Here is a 26,708-nt window from a genome sequence, read left to right as displayed (position 1 = left end):
CGCAGCCAGCAGCCCAGGTAGACAGGAAAATACAGCGAGGGGAGGCAATTCGGACCTGCAGTTGCACTCCCCTCTCGCCCCCCTCTCTCTCGGCCGGCGTGCGGCGTTGCCTCGACCGCCTCGACTGCCGGCAGCAGGTGGGAGAAGAGACGGCAAGGAAGAATTTTCGTTTTCAGTCTGCTCAGTCTGCAGCGTCAGGTGATGATAGATTTTGCGCCCCGACCGGCGATGCCACTGTTGGATTATCAATAGGGTTTGAGACTGTGAGTGTGCGGCGAGGAGGACCAAGAGGACACCGCAGAGTCGACCCTTGATTCGACCTTTCTGCTCTCATCCACCTGCTTTCGGTGAGTCACCCTCAGTTCATCCCAAAGTTTGTTTTGCGCAATTCGATCCCGGGCACAGGGGGAGGAAAGCAAAAAACTTGTCCGCGACTGTTGTTATGTTACCTGCCGTTTTTTGCCGCGCTTTCTTTCTTTCGTTAAAATTGTGGAGATGCTTAATTTATTTTTAATTCATTTCAAAGGAAATTATCAATTTCTCTGCAATAATTCGTAAAATAAATATTTATGTTTTGAAATTTTTGAATATGTTTACAACAAAACCTACCGATTCAAATTGTGGCATATTTTTTTTTTGCAATTGAGATAGTTTTTAAAATAAGAATCCTTCGATTCTGTGGTGTTTATTATGCCAGAAATTGTTTTTTTTTTATTATCTCATAATTGAAATGGCCGAATTACAACTAAATATTTTCCTTTTTAGAGGCGCAGTTTGGAATTGAATTGACGTACTTATTTTTTTCCAAATTTCAGCGTTTTTTCGAGTGAATTTTTCGATTGCGTGACTCACCCGCCGCCGGCTCGATTTTAAAAACTTTTTTCTGCTGATTTCGCTTTCTGTTTGAAGAGCTCTCGTCTGATTCGCGCGCAAAACCTGTCGTTGATGAATATTAATGAGGAAAAGTGTGCGCTGGCAAGTAATAGGGGTGATCCCTGAATTAGGGAGGGGAGAGAGGGAAAAAAATGTACAAAAAATTAAAAAATAATAATAATAATAATAATGATTTAATTTAAATTCAAAGAAGGCAATTAATGGATAAAGGAAAACTGGAAATGATATTACTTGGTGTTAAAATTAAAAGATCTTTTAATCTCAATTTGCTCTGAGAAACTGATAATAATAATGAGGACAATCCAAAAGCCCAACCAGGCTAATTTACCCTAATTTCAAATTGTTTGTTAGACTTTTTGATTGCCCTTATTTCGTTGAAATCGTGTAAAAATAAGGAGATATATTTATTACGTATCATCAAAATTTCATTATAAATTGCATTCCAAGCTCATGATGCATAAAATCATTCGCTAATTAAATACCACTGTAATTTTTAAGGGGGAAAATAAATTGTAAAATGAAATGTACTCACGATTTGATGGCATGACTCATATTTATTTATTCTCTCCGATTGCTTTAGCTTTCCTTTCCATTTTCAAGCAACACAATTATATTTTATTTTACTCTTTTTTTCTGAATCTTTCGCTCGGAGCGTCGCGCTGCGGAGGAAAATATTTTCGCCGCACAAGAGATTTTGTTTTGCCTTCAGCCGTGTTCTGCCGGTTGCTCTTTTCGTGCGCAATAAGTAAGAGAAAGAAAGAAAAAATATTATTCTGAATAACTCTTCTGCTTCTGCCATTTGCGTTGAGGATTTTCAACCTTCGTTGGCCACGATAATTGCGCCGCAAAAGTTTTATTCGTTTTCACGGGCCAATTCATCGGTGCAGAAATTTTGGCAGATCAAAATGAACATTTTCGTAAACTGTTGTTTTGTCTACAAAACAAAATTTTAGTTACAAATAAACAGCTTTTCAAAGTTTTTATTGCTATTCAGTCGTCAGAAAAGCTGCTGTAAAAATCGCGACCTCTCGATTGTCTCCGTGTTCGCGGCGGCAACATCGGAGCAGCGAGATGTGTCTCTTTTTTATAGATAATTGTACGAAGAAGCACCACAGTTATGCATTCTTTCGCTCGTTCGCCACTTCACGTCAAGCAAAGCGAGAAAAACGCACTCACGGAAAGATAACAACGAGAGAGAAAGATGCGAGAAAGGAAAAGGAACAATGCTTGCTAGTCTGTCTGTCTCTTCAGCAGCGGCAAAAGGCACGAAAGGGCACCGCTTTTCTGCTCACAAGGTGAACTGGTTGCTCCGAAAGGCCCAAAGCGGACGAGAGCGACTGTGAAAATAATACCACGACCGTTTTCTACACAAACGATAATCTGTCAAAAGAATAACAATCAGCAATTCTAAATTAATAATTTTGGAAATACAGAAAGCGCCTCCTAAATTTGATAAATTTTATTTCGGGGTTATATTGAAAGATTGATTTAAAATAACTTCTGTTCATCTAATTATTATTATTGTTGTTAAATTTTCCATTGTTACAATGCATTTGTTGAAAACAATAATTAATTTGTTAAAAAAGAGAAGGAATTGTAGGACAAAACGACACCACCACTAGCTAGAATTTTGTTAAAACTTCTGAGATTTTAAAAGACCTCATTCGCCGCAGTTCAATTTTATTTTTAAATTTGTATTATTTTTGTATTATTTATTATTATTATTATTAATTTATTGAATTTTTAAACTTATAAGTCAATTTATTTATTATTTAAAGCTAATCCTCTTGGTGGATTTATAAAAAATTAAAACCGAGCTTGTGGAAAATAAATTTTTCCATTCATCAATTTATGAAGCTCAAGGGAATTTCATTCCTAAACTAATTAAAATTAATTCTTTGAAACGGAGAATTTCACAAAAAAAAAGGTTTCTCCTCCTATCTTTGCAAACCACATCATGTTAATTTTTATGCTTTTTCCCTGCTAATTTACTAAATGGAGCGCGAAAGATTTGCATGAGGGTAATCCAAACTCCACATCTCATTAATGAGGGCCAAAAATGAGCTAAAGCAGAATACCCACGTGGCCGTAATCGATTTTAAAATACCAAGCAAGTGATAGTCAAGTTTTTAATCGGCGGCCGCTTTCTCAAGAGAGATCTGCGACCGCACCAGCTCCAAATATTCATAATGTGCCTGTAGCTCAAAGAAGCATAATTTATTTATAAACCAAATTCCGTAAATTAATGAAGAAAAACGCTCGAATTTGATAATAATTTTAGCTTCAGCGCATTTTTTTTACTTCCTAACAAATTATTTTACTTATTAGTTCAATTTGATAGTAAAAGACATAAAAGGAAACTTTAAATTTATTTCCTTACATAATAATTTTAATTGTGTTCAATTTTAAATTAAATTTTATCTATAATGCCAAAATTCGAGCATAACATGAGGCCTTTTGTCGGGGTCGTTCCATGTAAAATAAAAGCCAACGCCCTTCTTTTCATGCAAAAACGGCAAATGAGCCAGAATCGATTTCAATGAGCAAAGCTGATTGTCCAGAGAGACAAAACGACGACGACGAATCTCTCACTCTCTGCTTTCACGCGCTCCTTACACAGACTGCCTGTCGTTTTATTTGATATCAAAACTCGTTTTCGATTGTCTTCATTTCTCTCTCACTCGCGCACGCTCTCATTGTCCCAGAAAGTCTTCTTCTTATTTATATCATATGATTTTTGCTCGCCTGCAAATTAATGCTGCAGGATTTTTATCTGCAGACAACGAGTAATTTTATATGATGTAGGTTTTGAATAATAAACCGCAACAGCTGCGCCGACGAGGCAATCGATTTCAGGCCAAGGCTCGCGGATTCAGTTTGAGGCACAATTTATTAAGTGCAAATCAAAACAGCCCATTTTGGCGCAGACCTCTCTAAACTCCCCGCACGTTTAATTTGCCAAAGGCGAAATAATTCTTTTTGCACTCATATAAATTATGTAAAATAAATTATAACTTGACTTGGTGGAAGTTTAAAAACGATAATGAAAAATAATTGTAAAATATACTGGGAAAACAATATTCTTTACATTGGTAGAGAATTGGCGCTGCAGAAATTTGGGGAAAAAAAATTAAAACATAAAATAAAACCTTGTTTGAAGAAGTTGACACTCAAAAAGATGATCTTGGAAGTGAAAAACTCGGCAATTTTTCCTCGTTGTAAAAAATCTTTTTTATTCGGCTGTTTTTTTTTTTAATAAAAACATTTGTTTACAACGAGGAAAAAGCCTGAGTCCATAGATAAAACCCACATTATTTTTGCAAAAATAAAAAAGTGCATTTTCCGCTTTCCATTGTGATTTTTCTGCGAGTCCTTGCCAGCAAAATTAAGTCCAATGTCCAATGTCACTTGATTTCTGCGTGTAAAGCGAACAAAGCCTAATTCCAATTTGCTTGGCCGAAAAGAGAGCAGAGCAGCCGACTCGCTGATTCAATCCTTTCTACTCTCATTCTCAACACCCACCCGTCGAGAGCTGCTGCGATCTCAAATCCGCATAAAAAGGCACACCTTGCCATTACTCACCAAGTTCTGATTTCGTCAAGGTTGGACGCAGGAAATTCAGCAACCTGGAAAACCAGATAAATGCTGAGATGGAAAACCATTATTGCGCCAAAAGTATGCCAACAATATTTTTTTTCTGGCGTTTTATTGCTGGTTTTATTTGATGCTAGAGATGCGATTTATAGTTAGGGGAATCATTGCATAATCTTATTTGCTTTGCATTTATCTCACAAGTGGTTTTATGGCACCGGAAACGGCGAGTGGGATGTTTTGGCGCCCAAGGTACAGAGAGCCTGAGACGCTCTTAATCAGGCTGCGACTAGTTGACCTTCAGGTGCGTTGAACGCAAATAAAACGAAAAATGATGGCGAATTTATTCCCTTCGTCTCAATCTCTAGTCCGGTCATAACCTGCATCAATTAAATTTGATTTTTTTCCCGATACAAATGAACTGCGGTTCAGGACGTGATATATAGAAAGTGCGAACCAATGAAAAGTTGGGAGCACTTTCAGTTAACAGGGGTTAATTCGAAAGCTGCAATTAGCCGCGTGCGCAAGTGAGCGACATCTTTAACTGGACCAAGCGCCGGCCCGCGTGGAAAATTATAGTTGAAATTTAATTAGTTTACTCGTCACCGCGTTGAGCAGCGAATCGGGACGAGAGCAGTTTCGAATGTGAAATAAGATATATCTGCGCCTTCTATAATAACGGACGCCTCCGGAGAATCGTAATTAGAATGTAAGAAGAAACTTCATTCATCATATAGGTCTCCATGTATGTTTCACAATAAAAATTTCATTTTATTTTGACAACAACAAAATTATTCAATCAGGAAGTAAAATATTTATGCACTGAGACTTAATTTTTCAGAAGAAAAATAATAATCTCAAAATTACGCTCCCAGACAAAGATGGACAAAATCGCAATCGCACCTTGTTTTGAAAAGATGATCGCGATCGCAATCGCAAAAGGTAGACGATCGCAGGCGATCATTTGCGATATTTTTGCGATCGCGGGAAAGCAATTTCAATGCTTAATCTGGGAGAATTTAATGCTAAATCTGGAAGAAAAAAAATGTCAATTTCAGGTAATTTGATGAAAAATTTCTTAAACAAAGACTTTTCATTTACAAAGTTCAATTTTGTTCGGACTCCTCACTCTGAAACCAGAATTGATATAAAGCCGTTCGGAAATGTGTTTTTTTCAAAAATATATTTGATCGCAAATGATCGCAACGTTTTTTATCGCGATCGCATGGTTTTTAAATTTCAAGATCGCAAAATCGCATGATTTATATTTTTCAAGATCGCGATCGCAATCGCAAAATTTGTGATCGCGTCCATCCTTGCTAGAGTCAAAGTAATCAACGATAATAATTTGTTTACTGGAGAAGTAGAAAAATTGGTCTACGACTTGTAAATGACTGTATTAATTAAGTTAATGACTGTTAATATTTTGGTCTAAACAGGATTTGAGTTCAATTGCCAAATTATCTGCCAATCAGTTTTATGAGTTTAATTTTCACGCTCTACCGCCTCGAATCAACAATCCGCGAAGCCATCAATTAAGATTAAGTCTCTGCGTTGAGAACGGTTTTTACCAAAAGTGAAAATGGTCATTTTCTGTGCGATTGGCGTTCAAAGGTTTACGGAAACAAAGAATTTTGAGATTGGATTTAAAAATTCACATCGCCAAAGAACACAATTATTACGAATACTGGGAGGCGCGGAGAGATCTGCACCGACTCGCTTTCAGCTGGTTTCAACCAAATTAAGTCCCAGTGGGGAGGAAACGCAATTACTGACAATCTTGCACATGGTTGCATCTCTGTTGAGAGGCGATAGAACTCTTAAAATGAAAAAAAAAATTGAACACGGAGTTGAAAGTCACGAGAAGCTCACGTAACTGCAGCCGCCGCCGAGGAGAAACGATTAGACGGCTGCCATAAAGCGCGTGTTCATCCTCTTCTGCAAAACTGCACACCTCTCAGTCCAATTATCTTTACCAACACAATCCACTATTAGAAGAAGAAAAAAAAACGGTTTGGCATTGGAATTCTTTAAGCAAATTAGACCATCTTTTTTGTTTGTTCATAACAAATAATTAAGGGCATCTTGGAATGAGGAAGTTGCAGAAAGAAAATTTTTTGTGAGTGAGTTATTTAATTTCGAAATATTTGGATGACGTTTCAAACCCAAAAATGATTTAATTTCCAAAATAATAAATGCAAAAACAAATTATTTGTTTGAAGAAATTGACACTCGAGGAGATGATCATGGAAATGAAGAGATTGGGCTTTTCCTAATTGCGAAGTATTTAATTAAAATATTAAAAATAGAAAATGGCTCTAGAGCCAGTTTTGGTCATGGTCTGCGACCATATTTTGTGAGCAAGAAAAGTACAAAAAATTTGCAAAATTGAGAGAGAGAGAAAAAAGGACATTTTAACATTTTTAAAATTAAATTTGTTTTCATAAGTGGAGTTTTTTAATTTTGCTGATTTTTTATTTTTCTTGATCAAGAAATAGGGTTGCAGACCGTGACCAAAACTAGAATTGAGCCATTTATTTTATTTTTTTAATAAAAAAAATTTTCAATCTCTTCATTTCCAACAAAATATTTATTTTTTCTAATACTTGTTACAATTTAATAACATTTTTACTAATTATTTCACGAAAATAAATTTTTGAACGGATTTTTGTTTTAAAAAGTAAATTAAATAGAGAAAATCCTATTTTTCAATACGCATTCAACATCTGTCTGATTGTCATCATAAGCATTTCACATGCTTAGAATAAAATACGCGTGTAAATGGACCGCAGAACGGCCTCCCTTCTCTTTACTTCCCTCGCTAATGACGAGAGCGAATTCTTTTGATTCATTTTACGGCCGGCAAGGTTATTAGTGCATCGCAAACTAGGAGACTTGAACGAGCGCAAAATTAGCCAGAATCAATCTGCTGCACAAACGATACCGAGATGACGTCATGTTTTGTGCAGAGTCTGAAAGAAAGGGTAAAAGTTGTTCTGCTCAGCGGTGTGCCCTTCACAATCTCAGGCAGCGGCAGCACTCGTACTTTTCTCAAACGCACACTTCCACTCTATGTGGCCTGAATCGGAACGCCCTGAGAGATCATTTTCGCTTTTATTACGGCCGCCAGGTAATGGGAAAGGTCGCATACCAGGTGTTGCTGGCAGGGCGCACCGCACACGCACCCACCTGCGCGATTATTGGAAATTCAATTAATTTCTCTTTCTTTTGGTTGGCGGCCGCGACTTTTGCAACCGACAGTTACGCAGTTGGCACTCGGGCAATGAGAAAAGCGAGGAGTGCCAATTTTTATCTCGGTTAAAAAACAAAACAAAGGGGAATTGCGTCAATTAAAAAGTTTATAAAAGGTGCTTGTTCAGAGAAAACTTGGTTTCATTTGATTGAAAATTAATAATCCTGAATTCGATATTGGTATGGTTGGGGGTGAATTATTCAAATCGTCCATTATTAAATTTAAATTGAAAATAATAAATGAAATGAATAAATACCTATTTTAAAATACAATTTTTATTTAATAAATCGCTCAAATGATTCAATTAATATATAATTTTTGTATTTGTTTTTAAAAGTGAAAAAATTGCTCATTACTTTAAATTTCTATTAATTTTTCTATTGCAAATGAGTGCGATGCAGTCGCGGAAAAGTGACAAGGGGTGGAAATAATTCGCGTCTCACACGCATCTCTAGTTAAGATGTTTGCAAAGTTTTTGAAACCGAATCCAGCCGTAAGCAGCTCGGATTCGCCTCTCCATACCTTTTGAGCAACACAAGCGATTGAAAATAATGCGCGACACAGAAGAGAAATTATTATATGGATCGGTATGGCGCAGTTCGTTCTTTCACACACGTGGAGCAGTGATTGTGCTTTCCTATCACTCCTCCCACCCGGCTAAATTCCTTTGTGCTGCTGTTGCAGTTTCTAAATCTAGGTATCCGAGCACGTGAAATTCCTAGCACAACTTTTCCTCCCTGTCGGCGAGATCACTCGGGTCAGGTTGACCGACGTAATAAATTAAACCGCAGCTAATCGAAAGTTGTTTGCGGCAATTAACACTTGCATAACTATAAAAAAAAAAAAACACGATGCACAGTAGTTAATCTCATTTATTGCGAATCTTTACGGTTTTGGTTGGAAACCCATTTTATTTTCAAACAAATTTTTTTCCTTCTCGACTTTAGGGTGGGTTTTAGGATTTATCAGTGGCACAAAAGGCTCAGGAATTTTATTGATTTATTTCATTTCCATTTATTAAACATAAAAATAATAATTTTTAATCTGGGTAATACATAATTAATAGCAAATATTATTTTAAAGGACAGTTTTTTTTATCTATCCGAAAAGATAAACATGAAAAATAGAAAAGCGCACGGACGAGGAAGTGGATTGAAATTCGTGCATTCCGCTGCTTGGGCGGGATCTCGTTTTGTGTCGTGTATTTCAAACATTGTTCTGGCTTATGAAAAATTAGCTGCAAATGACAACGTTAACGGAACCGCCCGCGCTCTCGGCGCGGAAAATGCCATCAGCGCTACAGTAATCGAAATATTTTTCATCGCCTTTACCGTTTTCCTTCATAGCGAATAATGTGACGAACAGCTCGTCGGCTGCTTGAATTTGAGTGTGAAAGACATCGTAGAAGGAAGGCAGACATCAGATAAGAAGAAGAGCCACGTTGCTCGGAGCCGATCAGAATTTTAAATAGCGCTTAATTTATTCTTACATTCTTCTTGAAATTATTAATCGCAACAATTACTTTACAAGATAAAGTTTGTAATGATTACAATTTATTTCCTCAATTTCAGTGGGCATTTTGAAAGGTTCGTGCTAAACAAAATCCATTAATAAATATTTTCCCTTAATAATTTATAATTATTCAGATATTATTAGATTTTCCTTAATTATTTTAAAATAAGCAAACCAGACCCACTTACCCAGTGATAATTTTCCTTCTAACAATTTTCCACTTATGAAAATCAACCAGTTTTTTCTTTTGCATAAGTTTCGATGCATTTATTTTTTGTCCATTTAAAAGATTTGGTTGTAAACTAATTTTATAGATGTATTTCAAGGCAATCTCAAATATAATACAAAATATTTCAAATAAATTCCAGAAAACAAACTTAATTTAATTTAATTACACAGAAAAATTTGAGCGCACACAAAATGAAAAAAGAAACTTTTAAATATTTTAAGTGGATTTATATTCACGACTAAAATCTGGCCACAGAACAAAGCAGGGATAATTTTATTCATAGGCTCATTCATTCATTTCTCCATCCATTGTTCACATCAGAGAAAGAGGAGAAGGAAATACAAAAGAGATGATGCGTGATAGAAAAGGAGCCGCGTTTCGGCGATTTACAGTTAATCCTTTGCAATTAAACCGAATACAATTAATTGGTTTGTTATTTCCAGTGTGAGAAAGTTCGCAACGATTTGAAAGAACATCGAAAGTTTTTTTCTCTCTCCATTTTGTACTTTGGCTGCTTGCATAAAAATTATTCGCTTCGATATTACATATTTTTTTGCAGACGGATAATTTGAATTATTCAGAATCAAGATTGTGTGCGTCTCTATACCAAATAATTTAAGAGGTGAAAGTTGTAACACCGGTTGGCCGGCCGGCTGTTCAAAGTGGGCGGTGATCTGCTCTTGGTGCGTAAAACATTTAATTGCCATTCAGATCAGTCTTTTCCTGGTTGAATCTGAATCAAGGCGTCAATATTTAATTCATAATATTGTTGGACAAATTCCAAAAATTGACCAGTTTCTCCAAATCTCTCCTGATACTTCTTATTAATTAAAGATTTAAGCATTGTTTCATTATGTTATCATAGATTTAATTTCTTCTTTTTGGGCCCATTTTTTAAGGCTTATATTTTGAGATTTTCGCTATTTTCAGAATTTTTGCCATGATTTTAATCTGATTCAAGAGTAAAGACTTAAGTAGACGTTTTGCCATGATTTGCATTTAAATGAGAAAGCTCTGATTTTATACTAAACGGTGAAATTGTCGTCTCGCGATCGGTGCATATAAAATGCACCAGATTGCATCAGCGTGTCACTTGTGATGTGCCCACTCGCGATGAAACGCTGCCAGCACAAATTACGAAGCGTTTCATATTATTGTCCACGCATAATTCCACACTTAAACTGCGCCTTCACTCGTCCAGTCATCATCTAGAAAAAAAACTCACTTTCCTTCACATTTTTTTATTATCTCCGTGGGCCGATCCGGCGAGGAAAGTTTCTGTACATGTAGGGTCACTTTTGCTCTTAAGAACAATTTGTGTGATGATGGCCACAATTGAGACGCCGGGAGATAAATATGGAAGAGGTACCATTGGAAAGTGTATATTTGCTGGCCGGGTTCTTAGGTGGTAATGTGACTAGAATTGGAGAAAATATTTTAAAAGTTGTTCCGACTCGGAGAGCTTAAAAAGTTATTTTTAAATTGATACAAAACGTAAGGAAAACTATGGATTTGAAAAAAATTTGAAATGTCTCGTGAAAGGAAAAATAGAATATTTCCATTAATCTCCCAGTAAATTTGAGTAAAACATTGCAGGAACATTGAAACATTTAGCGGCAAATTTGGTCTTTTTGATTTATCTATAAAAAGCAATTTTCTTTATTTAAAATAACTTGTATTCGAATATTATTTAATTATTGTATCAATATGGACAATTTCACAAGAATAATAATTGCAGAAGCAAGTGTGCACTTATTACTCCATTAGTGAATTTCACACCTTGGAGTCATGCAAGGTGTGCAGCAAATTATTCCATTTGATTTCATATAAAATATTGCATTTCAAAACCAGCCAATTAAGCTTCCAGCCGAGGACGTTCAGTTCTCTAAGTCAGACAAACAATATCAAGTTGTAAAAATATATAATTTTTTTTTCTGAAATAATTTATAGGAGACTAATCAAGACGTTTAAAGTTGAACATTTAATTATAATGAGAGTGACCTTTTTATTATTTTTTCCTTGCCGGTCGGTTACTCTGGAAGAAGAAAAAAAAACATGCATTGCAACTTTTTATTTCAAATTACGCAACGCTATCAATTAGCTTGACTTTTTATCAAGGATGAATCAATTCGCGTGGAAAAAAATCAAGAAGAAAGGAAAGGATGATGTCAGAGTTTCTTTTCTATTTGAACGCATGACCAGCAGGAAAAGTTGAAAAATAATTTTCGTCTCTCGTTCGGAATTGAAAAAGAACGTAGTGTGTCAGGTGCATTCCATCCTGCTCAGCAAGTATTTATATTTTTTTTTTCGCGAAAGTCAGCAAATATTCATGCGGGCCCGCATTTCTCCATTATTTTTTTAGTCACTGGATTTAATTTTTAATTATAAAACCTTATTTATTCTCCCAGTCATTAAAAAAGATTTCAAATTCAAAAAGGGAGAAGAAGGAAAAAGGTATCATAATTGCAAAGGTCTGCTATAAAACGCTTGAATTAAAAAAGCGACACGGCCGCCGCTGTGAAAAACATCGCAAACGCATTAAAATTACTGCCACAAATGAGTCAAATACTGTTTGCAGAGGAAGGGGACATTGCTTGTTGGGCCCTCTTTGAGGGTAGATTGGTTAATTTAAATTCAAAACGCACATAAATAATTTTTCCTTTCAGCAAATTTATAAATATTTTTCCACTTTAATTTTGCTTATTGATCAGTTTGAATGTAAAAGTGATGCATTTGGGCAGAGAATTCCTGACTATGTCAATAAAATTTATTTGCAATTAAATTTCCAATTTATAAACAAATATTTACGTAGTATTTATAAATAATTAATTCTAATTTGCGTAAAGAAATTGACACTCGAGGAGTTGATCATGAAAATGAAGATATCGGGCTTTTCCTCGTTGTTAAAATTGTTTTTATTCAAAAACAAAACTACTCGACCAGTTTCAGTCACGGTCTGCGACCCTAATTCATGAGCAAGAAAAATGCAAAAAATCAGCAAAATTAAAAAAAAAAATTATAGCAACTTAAACTAACTTTTACAATGAAGAAGAGCCCGATCTCTTGATTTCCAATTAATTCTAAATTTAATTTCATAATATTTCGTAAATTCAGGCACTTTCAATTTTTTTTCACGTGTCCAGTTCATTCCTCCGGCCTGAAAGATAGTTTTCCAACCGTCAATTAATTTAGCAGAGTGCAGGTCTTAAAAGCAAAACTCCGCATGCAGCGTTTTAATTCACCTGCGCCTGTTGCCACGGACGGGTTGAACAAACTCTGGCCCCGCGAGCGAAGAGCAGCTCCCTGTGGCTGGTTACATTTATTATGTGTTAGGGTCGCAAACCGTGCTTTTACGATGCAGGACAAGTTATTTGCTGCTATAACTATGAATTTAGCCACGAGTAGAAAATATTTATTTAGTCCAAAAACAAAAATAATCAGCAGTCCCAATGAACCTTGATGCAGTTTAATTAAGTGCAATTGTGAGATTGATTTGGAGTGAATAAAGCAAGTGCATTTTGCTGCAGTGAAAGGACAGACGCAAGTGCATGAAAGGGCGTGACCGAGGGCGGAAACCACGCGTGCAAAGGTATTTCCTCTTTCAATATATATACAGTAGAGAGTACATTTCAAACACAAATAAACGCTCTCTCTGCGTTGAAAACAAAGATGCAGATACAACGAAAACGCGTTCCAAGATCAAACTTTAACCTTCAGCCAAGGCTATGAAAATGATTTAAAAATATTGTAAATTATTGTGGGAAAAAAAATCAAAATTTTGTAAAATATATTAACTTTTTCCAATTCCGATAAAATTTTAAAATGCTTTTCACTTCCTAATTGACAAGTTAGCAAATTGTTACTGGATTTAAAAGTGACCAATTTGAAACTTGAACTGAGAGTTCTGCCGTTGGCTTTTCGAACAGGAAATATTTGCACGTTCGTCTCTCCGCCTTGTCGTTTGAAAGGGTCCTATTATAGACGGGTTGGTTGTTTAAAGGATGCACGTTTCGCAGACCAATTGCCAAAAAAACACCTCACCAAAGGCAAAGTGCTGGTGTCGATTCCACGCACGCCCTCATGATGATGAAGGCCTTCAACTTGAGCTTTTCGTGTTTAGCTCGTTTCTTACACAAGGCGCTGTTCGACACGTAATTAGAAGTAGATTATCTTTGTCTCATTGTCAAATGTTACATGTTTCTTGAATTTCGGTTTTCAGTCTTAAATATAATACGGATAACATAAAAAACAAACACAATTACAATAATTAAATTTTGAAACTTGATAAAATTATGGTGATTTGAATTTAAAATCACCATGATTCAACCCTCGATCGTGAAATTCTACCACAAAATTGATGAAATTAATTTTATAAAAAAATTAACAATGAAGTGATCAGACTTTTCCTCGTTGAAAGGAATGTTTTTATGGAAACATTGGAAACATTTCCATGATCATCTCAAATGTCAATTCCTTCAAACAAATAAAAAAATGAGAAGTTTTTAATCATTAACTCTATTGCCTGTTAAGTAATTGACATCAAAACCTCTTCTTTTTGCCCTCTATTTAATCCTTTGCAAGTTGAGACATTCTAAAATAATGATAATAATATGTATAAACAAGATATTTATTTCTCTCACTTTGATATGAAACCTCGCCGTCCTGCTTGAATAGTTATATGCGTTATCTGATCAAATTGGACTTAACCCTTTCTTGTGATAAATAACATAAATTAATACCAAAGATTGTTCAAGAATAATATTAAATTCATATTAATCATATCATTACTTATGAAGTAATTTTTTTTATTATTGTTGTTTAATTTCCCACATTGTTATTTAATGTACATATAAAGAGAAATTTTGGAGTTGTTATTATTATTGTATTAAAAAGCGAAACAACGTTTAGAATTCACAAAGAAGTCGAAGTAGGCAAAAACAAAGACCTCCTCTCGTGGCCGATCATTTTTTTCTTTCTCCATTGTGGCCCACGAGAGCTAATAACAATTTATCAAGGCGCTTTAATTTCTGCCTCACGACTGCTTTGGCTTGGTAAGATCCTGAATTATTTATCTGGGGGCCTCTGGTTCTCTTCTCTCTCTTCTACCTTCCAAGGCCACAACCAGACGAGTAGTGCTTTGGTCACTGGTGTTGGCGAGTGACGGAGTCGAGAAAAGAAAAAATTGTGGAAGAAAACGAGAGTTTGTCTTGCACAACCAGGAAGATGCGCGAGCCAAACTTTTTTACCCACCGGGGTAATTAGTGCTCACGAAATGAGCTGGAATTTTCCCAAGACAAGCGTAGAAATTATTTTTGTAATTATATTGTTGTTGTTCTTATTGTTTATTTATTAATATTAAACAAAAATAAACAGGAACAGAAAAATTAAATAATTCCCTAATCTCGGCGATAGATATTTGAAGCGTGAAAAGCGCAGGGGTAAAATTTTCTTGGAAGAATTTGTCAGGGGCAAATAAACACATTCGGTCTACGTGGAATGAGGGAAGTAATGTCTGATATGCAAATTTATTGCAGCCGCAAATGTAACGTAAATAAATATAAATAAACGCTGCTTAACAGGCCAAAGCAAGTGAGGAATAGGAATGAGGTGTGTGGGAAAAAAGTCACGCTTCACGGCTGCTGAATTCGTTCAAAATATTCGTGCAGGCGGAAGCTTCTCAGCAACGCAGATTCACAATAGCCGCGCGCGCAATAAATTCAGCAAAGATCGGCCGAGAGATGAATGGGCCTCTTTATCTCAAACCAAACGACCTCAAGGTTAGTTTCGTAGAAAGAAAATTACAATGGTCACCACACACGGAGTGATTTTCCTCCAAATTCTGTGACAAAATGAGGGAGAAAATGGGTTCCATCAATTTGTGCTCGTTGAGTGGCAACCGCGGAAAGTGCGTCGTTTTTTTAGCGGACAAAGAGGAAGGGTTTATTTCACCGAACAAAATCGCTTCTAATTTTTTAGGCCAGGATATAGGAGCTCTATTACACGAAATTGAGTTGTTTGATGGGATTTTACACGCCTAGGTGGGCCATTTTTTAAATAGGTTTTGGCATTGTCAAATTTCTTCTCAGGTTTAATAGTAATTTTTAATTTTTACATTTATATATAAATAAAATTGAATGTTTTAAAGTATTTTCAGACCAGAAATATTTAAATTTACAGAAAAAAACAAAAATGATTGATTTTAACCAAAATCCCCCTTTTTTTTAATTCGAAACCTCTACACTTGATACGTCCATTAGCACCCTAATTGAAGCTCCTTCCTGCTTTTTCAGACCAATTTGAACGCAAAGTTCCATTAGTTTCCCTACGTTCTTCCTCTTTTTTTTATACCATCAGCTCCTTTTTTACAAATTTAATTGGCAGTGTCCGGTTTCTGTCCTTGGTTTTCGCTCAGTCGCGTTCGCCATTGTCTTTTATGCGCGCCGCCGCGTGCAGAAGCGGCAGAGAGACATCTGCTTTTCGCTCTTGGCCTTCAACCTGCTGCTTCTTTTTGTGTTACCTGATCAAAAAATTACACCGCGACCGAGCAATGTAAATCGGCTTTATCGAATTAATCAGTCGCAGTATTCACCACAAAACTTATATCATCGGAAATAAAGTGCAAAAAAGTCAAATCAACAATTTGTGGGGAAATTCGCCTCTAATTCAAATACAATTCAATTTTTTTTTTTTTAAATTTAATTTTAAAGTTTAAAATGGAAATTGAACATGATTCTATGAAAAATATTCTCATGAATATGCTTAAGCAATTTATAATCCTTCACTGCCGCTGTTCATTCGAGTGTGTTGTTATAATTAGGTGGTTTTTTTTCTGTTTCGAACAGACGCAGGCGCTTGGGATGAGCGACACGGGGAGCTGCGGAGGCGGCAGCCAGCCCAGTGAGGGCAGCACGGCCTCCGTCAAGGAGGACCACAGCATCATCACAGTGGACCAAAGCGGCGCTAATGGAGACATCGAACGCCTCACCACTGTCGTCATCTCCACCTCCGACCCCCGCAGGTGAGCAAATTAACTAATTTTTATCATTTCTGACATCCTTGATTGACAAATTTATTTTTGAGATCAATTAGTTCCTCTCTTTGACTTGTCATGAAGGATAAAAAAAATGTATTTGCGAAATACATCAATTTAAATTTTATTTAATTAAGAATATTTTCTCATCGCAAGCTTTATTAAATTTTAATGCAAAATAAATATTACTGTGCTTTTCAATGAGCTCATTTGTCAGAATTAATTAAGGGTGCTAAATTTTTGCACCTATAGGCCACTAAGGGTAGTTTGATCATAATTTTAAAATAAATAGTTTAGCTGTTTTAATTGCTAAGAATTAATTTTGAATCAGTTCAAAATTAATGGCAATTCATTTGATTAAAATTAAATTTTACAGTAAAAAATTACTTCAAAGAGGAAAAGTTTTTTTTTTAGTAGTTGCGCATATTTAAATAAAATTGATCGCAATTATTTTTAATCCTCGTAAATCTCTGAATGAAGCAACTCGCAAAACCAATTTTGAAACAGGTGAAAAAAATGTAGCCAAATATGGAATCAGGTGCAAAAGATAATCTAATTCGCCGAGGCCATTAAGGCGAGAGGTGTCGTTTGGCCTTTTTGTCTTTTTCTCTTTCACATGCGCGCGCGGCGCAACAACTTTCTCGTTGCGTCATTTTGCTTCTTGCAAGAAAATGCTCACCGCTTTTACTTGCAGCAATGAACTGTTTTTGCATCTCACTTCAGAGTTGCCCCAACCGCAATTTGCTCGGATTTTCGTGCATAAACAAAATTTCATCAACAAAGGGATCAATTTCAATTACAACTTCAATCTTATTGTTCTGTATAACTTAAGTCTGAAGTAACATGTCGGGTCTAAAAATGACGCCTGAAAGGTTTCTCACTCAAGTGATAAACCTTTAAAATTCCAGGTCAAAGCAAATTGTCAATTTAGCGCTAATTTTTTGGTAAATGGGTAATTAATTAGATTAATAAACGTTTATCTTGGGTCTGATCAAATTCTTTTTTAGTTCTGACGAGGAAAAATAAATGTATAAAAAGATTTTGGCTGAAAGATTTTTAGTAAAATTTATTTTTATTAAATTATGATAATGAATATTAAATATTAAATAAATTCTCTTATTAAAATTTGGAATTTTATACTTTTTTTAACTGAAACAGAATAATTGCTCAATCTTTTCGTTCTTTTATTTTCATGCACCAGTGCAGCTTTTAATGCAACTTCAATTGATAAATTGATACTTTCTGGTACATTGCAAAAGATTAAATTCCGCGACTTAACTCTTATTACACCGGCAGTTGCGATTCATCTTAAGAGACAGGCTCTGATTTGCATTTAGAAATCGGCGACGGCAAAAGATAATAAATAAATCTCGACTTCCTCCTTTTCAACCTCTTAGGTTACGCAAATGATTCCAATTTAATTTGCGTTAATTCACTGCAGGATTATTTAATCCATCCTCATAAGTTTTTGACGAACTGCAATAAAAAAATTCAGTTGCCCCTTGGGTTGGCAGGATGTTTCTTTGTTGGCCGCATCCCCTTCGCGCCCCTCGCAATTTCGGCCACAAAAAATAAACACGACAGTAACAAAATCCCCTTTTTCTTGAGCAACAACTGCCGCTTGTAAAATTTTTATGCTCTCTGTTTTGAAACCTGTACCTTTGGTTTTCTTGCGAAAGGAAAATTTTCCATTCTCCTCCCACGGGAATCGTAAATTTCTCAACTGTCCGTCAAAATAAAATAAAATTGGGAGATGTATTGTTATGCGCGGTGCTTGCATGCCTGAGACTGCGGGCGGAGGATCAGCTTACCTGAAATATTTTGTCAAGGGTTAGACAACACACGCACCTGCAGCTTTCTGGGGGGTCTTTTTCTTTCCCATATCCTGTCTAGCGAAACCTCAGTGACCCAATTACGATTTTTATTCAAATATTTTTGCATTAATTTTTTCCCTCTGAATTTTTCACAGCAATGGCATAGACAACATGGCTTTCCGGCCAGAGAATGACAGCGAGAAGCAAGCGATTCCTGCCGAGGCAGTCAACCTGGAGCTGGTGAACATGGCGCCCTTTGGAGAGGTGAAGGAGAAGAGCAACGGACACTCGCTCACCGAGATTCCCATTAAGAATGGAAAGTCGGAGGACTCGGCGTTCAGCAGCGATCCGTACGACGAGTACTTTGTCCCTGTCAACGAGCACCGAAAATATATTAGGTGCCCTTTTTTTAAGTAAATTAACACACTTTAACCTTATAAAAGTTTTGATTTTTATTTTAATAATGTTTTTTATTTTTCAAGAGGGGAGAAATTATACGTGACGAAAGACAGGCGGGAAAAGAAGAGCTGCAAAAAACCTATCTGCTGGGGCATGACCCTGACCTTGCTGGCGGCGGCGATCTTTGTTGTCGTTTTAATTTCCAGTAAGTACATATTTGATTTGATCAATAAGTTTTGTTGGGTTCTCTGGAGCCCCACGCTGGAAGCTCTGAATCCAGTGTGAGAGGCTATGAGTTCAAATCCCAGTGACTCTTGTGGATTTTCAAATGATGATAATTAAACCAATCAGACATTCGAAGCCTGACTCATTGTGAGGTTAACTTAAATCTGAAAAGATATCCACTTTTAATTTGAATTCAAATTTTTTTTTTATTTTAAATCTGAATTAAATAAATATATTTACTTATAGCTGGTCAAATGAATCAAGATGAATTAGGAACTAAGGAAAAATTGAACACTGGCAGTATTGGCGGTGCCGGTTCAAGACCTTCTCAAACTCAGTCAACAGTCATTCCAGCAACTGCACAGCCATTTGGTAAATTGGAAATTTTTATCTTTACACTGAATTTTAAAGTCAATTTTAGTTCCGAGAGCATTGGAAGGAATGTTGTCAATTGACAGCATGGACTTTGTTGACGATTTTTACAAACCTGAATCAGCAAAGTATAAGGAATTGGCTGCAAATATTGAGGATGAGGTAATTTTCATTATTTATTAAATTTGATTAGTATTAAAATTTATAAAAATCTAGATTAAAAATGCCTTGTTCGACCACCAAATGATGAACTTTGGTTCCTCTGACATCACTGTCAAAGTGCAGCAATTCATGTGAGTCTTGCAAAATTTTTGCAACTCCTGATTATTTAATTGCTTTTTAATTAGGCCCGGGAGCATTGTGGTGCGGTACAGAGTGGCGTGGGAACCTAAACCGGGCGTCCAAACTTCCACAGACCCGATTAACAAGGATCTCATGCAGACCCGCATGGCCGAATATTTACGCAAAAACGCTGGATATCTTTACACCTACAAGATCCATTTACCCTCTGTCCAGTCATCATGTAAGAATATTTTTGTTAAAATGTAAATATGAAATTTCTTAAATTGTGTGTTTTTAGTAATTATGAATGAGTGCACAATGAACAATGGTGGCTGTTCTCATGAGTGCCATTTTGATTACAAAATTACTCTCAAGACAATGTGCACATGCCCTCTAGACCAAGTTTTGGGATCAGACAAAGTCACTTGCCGCTTTGAAAAAGGTACAAAATAACATTGTAGTTAAAATTAAAAATATTATATTAAATTTATTACTTTTTTTAACAGCGGTGGGCCCAATCGACACGAATGAGTACACTGGACTCAACGAACACTCTTCTACTGCCGAGCCAGAAACAAAATCTGATCATGACCATTCCCATAATCACAATGACCAACATGATCACTCTGAAGCTGAGCCTGAACCCTCTAGCGAACCCGAACCCTCTAGTGAACCTGAACCTTCAAGTGAGCCAGCTCATAACAGCCATGACCATAGTAGCAATGAGGGCCATGACCATAGCCACCATGATCATCATGATCACCACATTCAAGTACACACCGTGGAAGGTTCAAGATCTGAACCAGAGCCTTCTTCAGAACCTGAGCCGTCTTCAGAACCTGAGCCTTCAAAACCAGAACCCTCTTCAGAGCCTGAGCCGTCTTCAGAACCTGAACCTTCAAAACCGGAACCCTCTTCAGAGCCTGAGCCTTCTTCAAAGCCGGAACCCTCTTCAGAACCTGAGCCGTCTTCAGAGCCTGAGCCGTCTTCAAAACCGGAACCCTCTTCAGAACCTGAGCCGTCTTCAGAGCCTGAACCTTCGTCAAAACCGGAACCATCTTCTGAACCTGAGCCATCTAATGAGTACTCAGGTCACCAGCATCTACACCATCACACGTCCGAGTCTTCAAGTTCAGAGCCCGAACCATCCACCAAGGACAATGAACACTTTAAGGTTGAACCCGAACCTTCTAGCAAACACGAATCTAATCCGGAGCCGACATCTGGTGAGGAAGAAGTGAAAATTTTCGAAAAGGTTAAGGCCGAACCCGAGCCAAGCGCCGAACCTGAGCCAAGTGCTGAACCCGAACCTAGCGCTGAACCTGAAACTTTCTCAGGTCATGATCACACGCACCATGCTGAGCATCAACAAAATTCAGAAAAGTCTGAACCAGAGCCTAAAGCCGACGATGCTGAGAAAAAGGAGAGTATTAATGAGGGGAGAGGATTTGGTGTTTTCATGGATCACTCCTTTGCCAAAGTAGACATCAGCAACGGAAGTGATTGGAATGAAGACCACCATGAAAACGTGCATGATATTTCCAAGGACTTTGAGGTTATTCAGCATAAAAATACCTACCTGAGCTCAAGCACGACTGAAAAGATGCAAGAGAGTGTTGATGAAACCCAAGAAAATGAAAAGCCGGTTGAAGAATCTGAAAGTTTTAAAAATGAACATCACCACGAGGAACCAATGGTCCTTGAGTTGAAGCCTATGATTGCAGTGGAAGAGGAGAAACACGGTGAAGAGAAACATATGGAGACTGAGTCGAAGGAGGAGACATTGGCGCATAATAATCAAGAGGTGGAGGATTATCCTGAACCAAAAATTGAAGCCGATAATGTTTCCAAACATGCCCCTGAAGAACTGGAGGTACACAGCCAGGTGCATGAACAGCATCCTGCTCTCTGGACGGGTGCGATTTATGCCAAAAATTACGAGAGTGACGAAAACTCCACTGAACCTGAGGAGGTGAACACTGAGACCATCTCTGGAGTTGACACGGAAAAGCCTGAAATTGAAAATGAGACTGGTGAGGAGCAGAAAATTGAGATGATTAGTTTGTCATCCACAGAGGCACCTTCTACGACCCCTCACGTCGCTTCCCTTGAGCACAGTCCTACATCTGAGCCAGAAATAATTAAAAGCGACGAGTATGACGCCAACAAGAACGATTTACTTTCAATCAGTGAGGACGAAACAAGCATTGTAAAGGAACCTCGGTCACCAATGCTGGACGACGGACTTGAATCTGTCTTTCTAGGCCGTGAGCAGATCACCGTCTCCTCAACCACTGAGCCAAGCGCAGAGAATGTTGAGATCAACGATTTGTTCTCAAACGACAAAGAGCACGAGGTGTCTGAGTCACCGAAGGCCACAGAATTAGAACAGTCCAAGCAAGAATCGCGCAAGTTGAATGTGGCTGAGCCTACCAACGAGTTCTTGGAGGTGAAGCAGCAAAAGCAGTCCAAAAAGCAAAAGGAGAAGGAGTTGGCCGAGTCAGTTGAGTTGTTCAACGCAGATTTCATGGAGAAGCTGAAGAAGTTGGGCAAAGAAAAATATGAGAAGGAGGATGAAAAGGAAAAGAAGAAGATCATTGAAATAATTGATACGGACACTCCAGCAGAGGGTGAAAAGTCCGAGGATGTGGAGGAATTTTCTCCAACTACTATGAGGATGGACGAGACTGGGGAGGGCAAAATTGACGTCCGGATGAATATGCATGACTTGTTGTCTACAGAGCGAAATGACAAGAGCATGGAGGTCAGCGAGTTTGCCACAACCATCAAGGACGAAGTTGAGGACACCACTGACTTAGCCATCGAGGGAAATAAACCTGAGAATAGCAGCAGTTCAGAAGAACCGGCAGAGGTTCGACTGATTGACGAGAGCATCAACTCGACGGAAATCGAACCAGAAGTAGCTACTGAAGCCATATCTACGGAAAAAGATGTCACTGACGAGCCTGCAGAGGTCAACACGGAGATACCTTCCTCAACAACTACAACTGTCGTCCCGCAGGTTAAAGAGTCACCACCTGTGCATGAGAAACATGAGGTGCAGCCATCCTCTGAGGCGCCCACTTTCTCTCGCTGCTCAGCCGGACAATTTGAGTGCGTGAACGGAACCTCCACTAACGGGCCATGCATCAGTCTGTCCGCCAAGTGTGACTCCTTCAATGACTGCTCGGACGCTTCCGATGAAATCGGCTGCATTGAGGATAAGTGCCCTGGAAACTTCCAAGTAAGCATCTCTGAATCCAATAATTTCAATTTTTTTATTTTTTAGCTTTTCACAATACAGCTGTGACAATTATTTATAATATGTTTAATATTTATTTTGTAATTGTGGGCTTAAATTGGATGCAATGAACAATCAATTTTTTTCTCTTCCATGCCCAGAATTTAGTAAAATCGTAAAATGTGATTAATTCGACCAAAATATTTTGGGGTTCTACTTAAGTTTTAGCTTTAAAGCTATCTGTATAAGTACTATTTTTCCCAAACCACCAAAATCGAATTGGATTTCATATTTGTATTTTAGAGTAGGAATTTATTTATTTAATTCTCCAATATTTTTATTCTAGTGCAAAAGTGGGCAGTGTCTTAAGAGGCATCTTGTCTGCAATGGAATAGTTGATTGCTCAGGAGATGGCAGTGATGAAACTGATTGTGGTGAGCTATTTTTAGTCAATTAGTCCTATAAGGTCAGTTTTAATAATAAAACTTTTTTAACTCTGTTGTCGTTTCTATTTACTGTTTATTGTAGTCCCAATTTACCAAAATTTGACGTTTATTAAGTACAATAAGGGCACAGTAATTATTAATAAATCATTAAAACCTTTGCAGATGAATGGAAGTGCATATTTGATGAAATGAGGTGTCCGTCGGGCAGGTGCATCCCTTTGCTGTGGCAGTGCGATGGAAAGGCGCACTGCGAAAACCACTTTGACGAGCAAAACTGCCAAGGTAATAAACATTTTAATGAGCTTCCTTTTGCTGTTCTACTTCCAAGCTTTTGTTTTTCACAGACACCTGTGGCAACGATGAGTACAGGTGTGGTGAGGGCAGGTGCATTCCGCAGGCCTGGAGGTGCAACGGAAAGGCAGATTGCATGGAGGGAGACGACGAAAAACTTTGTGGTAATTATTTCATTTTTTTTATGATTTTAAAAATTATTCTAAAGAAGAGTGCTCAGAATTTGATTGAAAATATTAATAAAAACCTTTTTAGACTGCTCTCTGGACCAGTTTAAGTGCAAGGCAGGCGGGTGTGTGATGAAGTCACAGATTTGTGATGGAGAACCACAGTGTCCTGACAAGAGCGACGAATGGGACTGTCTGAAGATTGCTAAATATGAAAATGAGACAAGGCTGCAGGTCAGAACCAATGAGGAAAAATGGCTGGGTGTGTGCATGGACAACTGGGACAGTAACTGGAGTGACGCTGCCTGTCAAATGCTGGGCTTCAGGTGTGTATTTTTCCCTACAGTTTTAATAAAAATCACTATCTTATTAAAAAATCTCTTACAGTCATTCAGTTTTCACAAACTATCTGACCCTGTATGCCGAAAACACTGACCGACTGCTGATGTTAAAACCCTCTGCTGGAAATGCCTCTCAGGCCGTCTCCATTCTTGGTGCTCTGGAAAAAGCCCCTCTTGAGTCTTGCTCCTCTAATAGGACAGTTGAAATTTCCTGCCATAGCTTCAGTAAGTATTCAACTTTCCTTGCCTGTGGATTAAATAAATTTGATTTGTTTTCAACAGCTTGTGGAAGGTCACAGAACGGTGCTGGTCTAAATGCTAGGCTGGTAGGGGGCCACAGAGCTTCGGAGGCGCAGTGGCCCACTGTGGCCTTAATGTTCAACACCAAGCTGAATACAGGATGCACTGCCAGCATTGTCAGCCCTATCTGGCTCCTAGTCTCCCTCAGTTGTCTGACAAACAAGTAATTTGGAATTTTTTCCTTTCAAATTTTGTAAAATTCCTTTTCCTATATTTTAGAGACGCAACTCTGAATTCTGAAAACTGGAAACTCTTTGCCGGTGGGACGACATTCAGTTCTACGGAGCAGGACCCAATGATGCAAGTTCGCAATGTGAGCAGGATTGTTGGCCACCCGCAATTCCAGTACAACCGCTTCCTGTACGAACAAGACGTTGCCCTGGTCAGAGTGGACATGCCTCTTTTACTTGACGAGCAACTCGTCAGTGCTGTTTGCCTCAGCAGCAAGAGTGTTGAGCCCAAGCAGCCCCTCTGTGTTACTGCTGGCTGGGGCTACAGCTCCAGAATTCCAAGTGAGTATTATATCAAAATTTCAATGTTTAAACTGACTAAAACTCTAAAGACAGAAGAAAAATGAAAGCTGGAAATTGGATTTTCGGTAGAAAATTTTTGGATTTTGGTGCTTTATTTCTTAACTTAAAAAAGAGAACACTTTTAAACCTTCATTCATTTTTAGGAGACGGTACTCTGCGCCAGTACTTGCATTATCTACCCGTGCCAACAATTGATGTGAGCAACTGCAACTCAACCAAGCATTACAACGGCCAGATTTCTGAGGGCCACATTTGCGCTGGCTACACCGATGCCGAAAGATCGCCATGTGATGTATGATTTGCAAAAGGAAATTTTTCTGAATATTTTACTTATCTTTTTATTATAGAATGACGAAGGAGCGCCTTTGATGTGTGTCAACGAGGAGGGCATTTGGGAGCTGCAGGGGCTGCTGACGTACCACAGCCACTGCGGCCGAGGTCTTCACCCCTCTATCTTTATCTCAGTAAGCCCGTTGCGGCAGTGGATCGACCACACAGTTGGCTCCGACTTTGCCCACGCCGCTGCCTCAAGCAGCTAAGAGAGATTCCAAATTCAATAATGGACTGCTAGCTGTGTTTATTATTAAATTTAGATGTGATCTTCTGGTTAATAATCAAATTTTTTCAGAAATTTGGTTAGCAAAATTGAAAACTGCAACTCCCGAGTGGTTGCTAATGGCTCTAGTTTACTTTGAATTTCTTCTGAAAGCTATCCAAGTCAAAGTAAGATTTCCGAGACGATTTATTTGTATATAAACTGCAATAGGCTTAAGTATAAAATTATATGTTGTTAACAAGAAGCATACTCTTGCTGAAAATGAACTTCTTGGGCATTAAGCAACACCTTTCAAGATGCTTTTTGGTCAGTTTAATTTTGTCCGACCACAGAATGCCTCTTGTCAACAATATATAAATAACGAAAGGAACATGTGTCAAATAAATGTAGAAGAAAAATGTAATTTTTGAAATCTTTAAGCAACATCTTGAAGACGTAATTACTCTTTAGTTGTCTTAAGTTTTTTCAGCAATTTTTGCATGTTTTTGAGAGGCTGATTTATATGACTCGGTGAGAATTTTGTGTGAGAGAAAGAGGTTTGAAAAAAAAAATACAAGTCGAATGTGCTCATCATATCTTATTAGTATAATGGTCCATCAGCCTGTTTTTATACGAAATCACTGATATTTGAATGTCATATATTATCTCAATTTTATTATTTGAATATCGTCGCATAGTTTTATAAATCCTTTGATCTGCTATGAATGAAGAACTGTAGTAAATCTCCAGTATTTAGAAATCTCTGACTTTTGTGTATGTAAAAATTGGAAATAAAAAACTAACAGAGTAAACATCTTGAAATTATAATTTTGATTTTTAATAAGTGTTCCTGCATGATTAATTTATTTATTTATTTCATTTATTGCTACATACATATCGGATCAAATTAAAAATCAAAATAATTATCTTTTATTACTTTGATTGCTAAATAATTTTTATTTATTATTTAAAAATGGTGATTATGTGTCCAAACTTTTACATCACAATCAATTTTTGAAACAATTTATTTGAAAAGAAAACGAAATTGTTGGACAAAACGACACCACCAATTGCAAGAATTTTGCTAAAAAGACCAAAAAGACCCCAATCCGCCGCAGTGAGCAATTTTTCCATTGTTTTTAAAATTGGAATAAATTTATTCCAAGAAAGATTAAATCAGCTGCAGAAAATTTGCAAGACAAATAAGTATTTATTCCTTCAAATAATCACAAAGACGAATAAACACGTTTCTG

At 37.2% G+C, this 26,708-nt stretch overlaps 1 protein-coding gene across 4 annotated transcripts; it reads left to right on the top strand.

Annotated features, from left to right (window-relative positions):
• The first annotated feature begins 148 nt into the window (after nt 1-148).
• On the top strand, nt 149-26,283 carry LOC132198629 (uncharacterized). 4 transcript variants are annotated; one of them, XM_059622765.1, is made up of 20 exons: nt 149-347; nt 16,322-16,497; nt 18,479-18,736; nt 18,806-18,927; nt 19,194-19,319; nt 19,369-19,481; nt 19,536-19,612; nt 19,667-19,842; nt 19,900-20,043; nt 20,108-20,440; nt 20,492-22,845; nt 23,189-23,276; nt 23,451-23,570; nt 23,633-23,743; nt 23,835-24,072; nt 24,134-24,312; nt 24,370-24,550; nt 24,607-24,899; nt 25,064-25,212; nt 25,268-26,283. In XM_059622765.1, the coding sequence occupies exons 2-20, from the start codon at nt 16,337-16,339 to the stop codon at nt 25,457-25,459; spliced, it is 5,415 nt and encodes a 1,804-aa protein (XP_059478748.1). In that variant the 5' UTR covers nt 149-347; nt 16,322-16,336; the 3' UTR covers nt 25,460-26,283. The 4 variants fall into 4 exon arrangements, with proteins under 4 accessions (XP_059478748.1, XP_059478746.1, XP_059478747.1 ...); XM_059622763.1 differs by adding an exon at nt 13,007-13,068 and having other exon boundaries at nt 20,108-22,845; XM_059622764.1 differs by having other exon boundaries at nt 18,479-18,721; nt 20,108-22,845.
• The last annotated feature ends 425 nt before the right edge of the window (nt 26,284-26,708 follow it).

Source organism: Neocloeon triangulifer, unplaced genomic scaffold, assembly GCF_031216515.1.
Source record: "Neocloeon triangulifer isolate White Clay Creek 2 clone unplaced genomic scaffold, ASM3121651v1 ptg000013l, whole genome shotgun sequence".
In the NCBI taxonomy this organism is placed as follows: domain Eukaryota; kingdom Metazoa; phylum Arthropoda; class Insecta; order Ephemeroptera; family Baetidae; genus Neocloeon; species Neocloeon triangulifer.
Note: the sequence above shows the minus strand (reverse complement) of the source record. Positions and strands in the feature narration are given on the sequence as shown.

Bases quoted from the DNA above. Each gene is read 5' to 3' on its own strand.
- LOC132198629 (XM_059622762.1), top strand. From the start codon at position 16,337: ATGAGCGACACGGGGAGCTGCGGAGGCGGCAGCCAGCCCAGTGAGGGC. The intron at 16,498-18,478 runs GTGAGCAAATTA...AATTTTTCACAG, and splicing joins TCCACCTCCGACCCCCGCAG to CAATGGCATAGACAACATGG. The intron at 18,928-19,193 runs GTAAGTACATAT...ATTTACTTATAG, and splicing joins TGTTGTCGTTTTAATTTCCA to CTGGTCAAATGAATCAAGAT.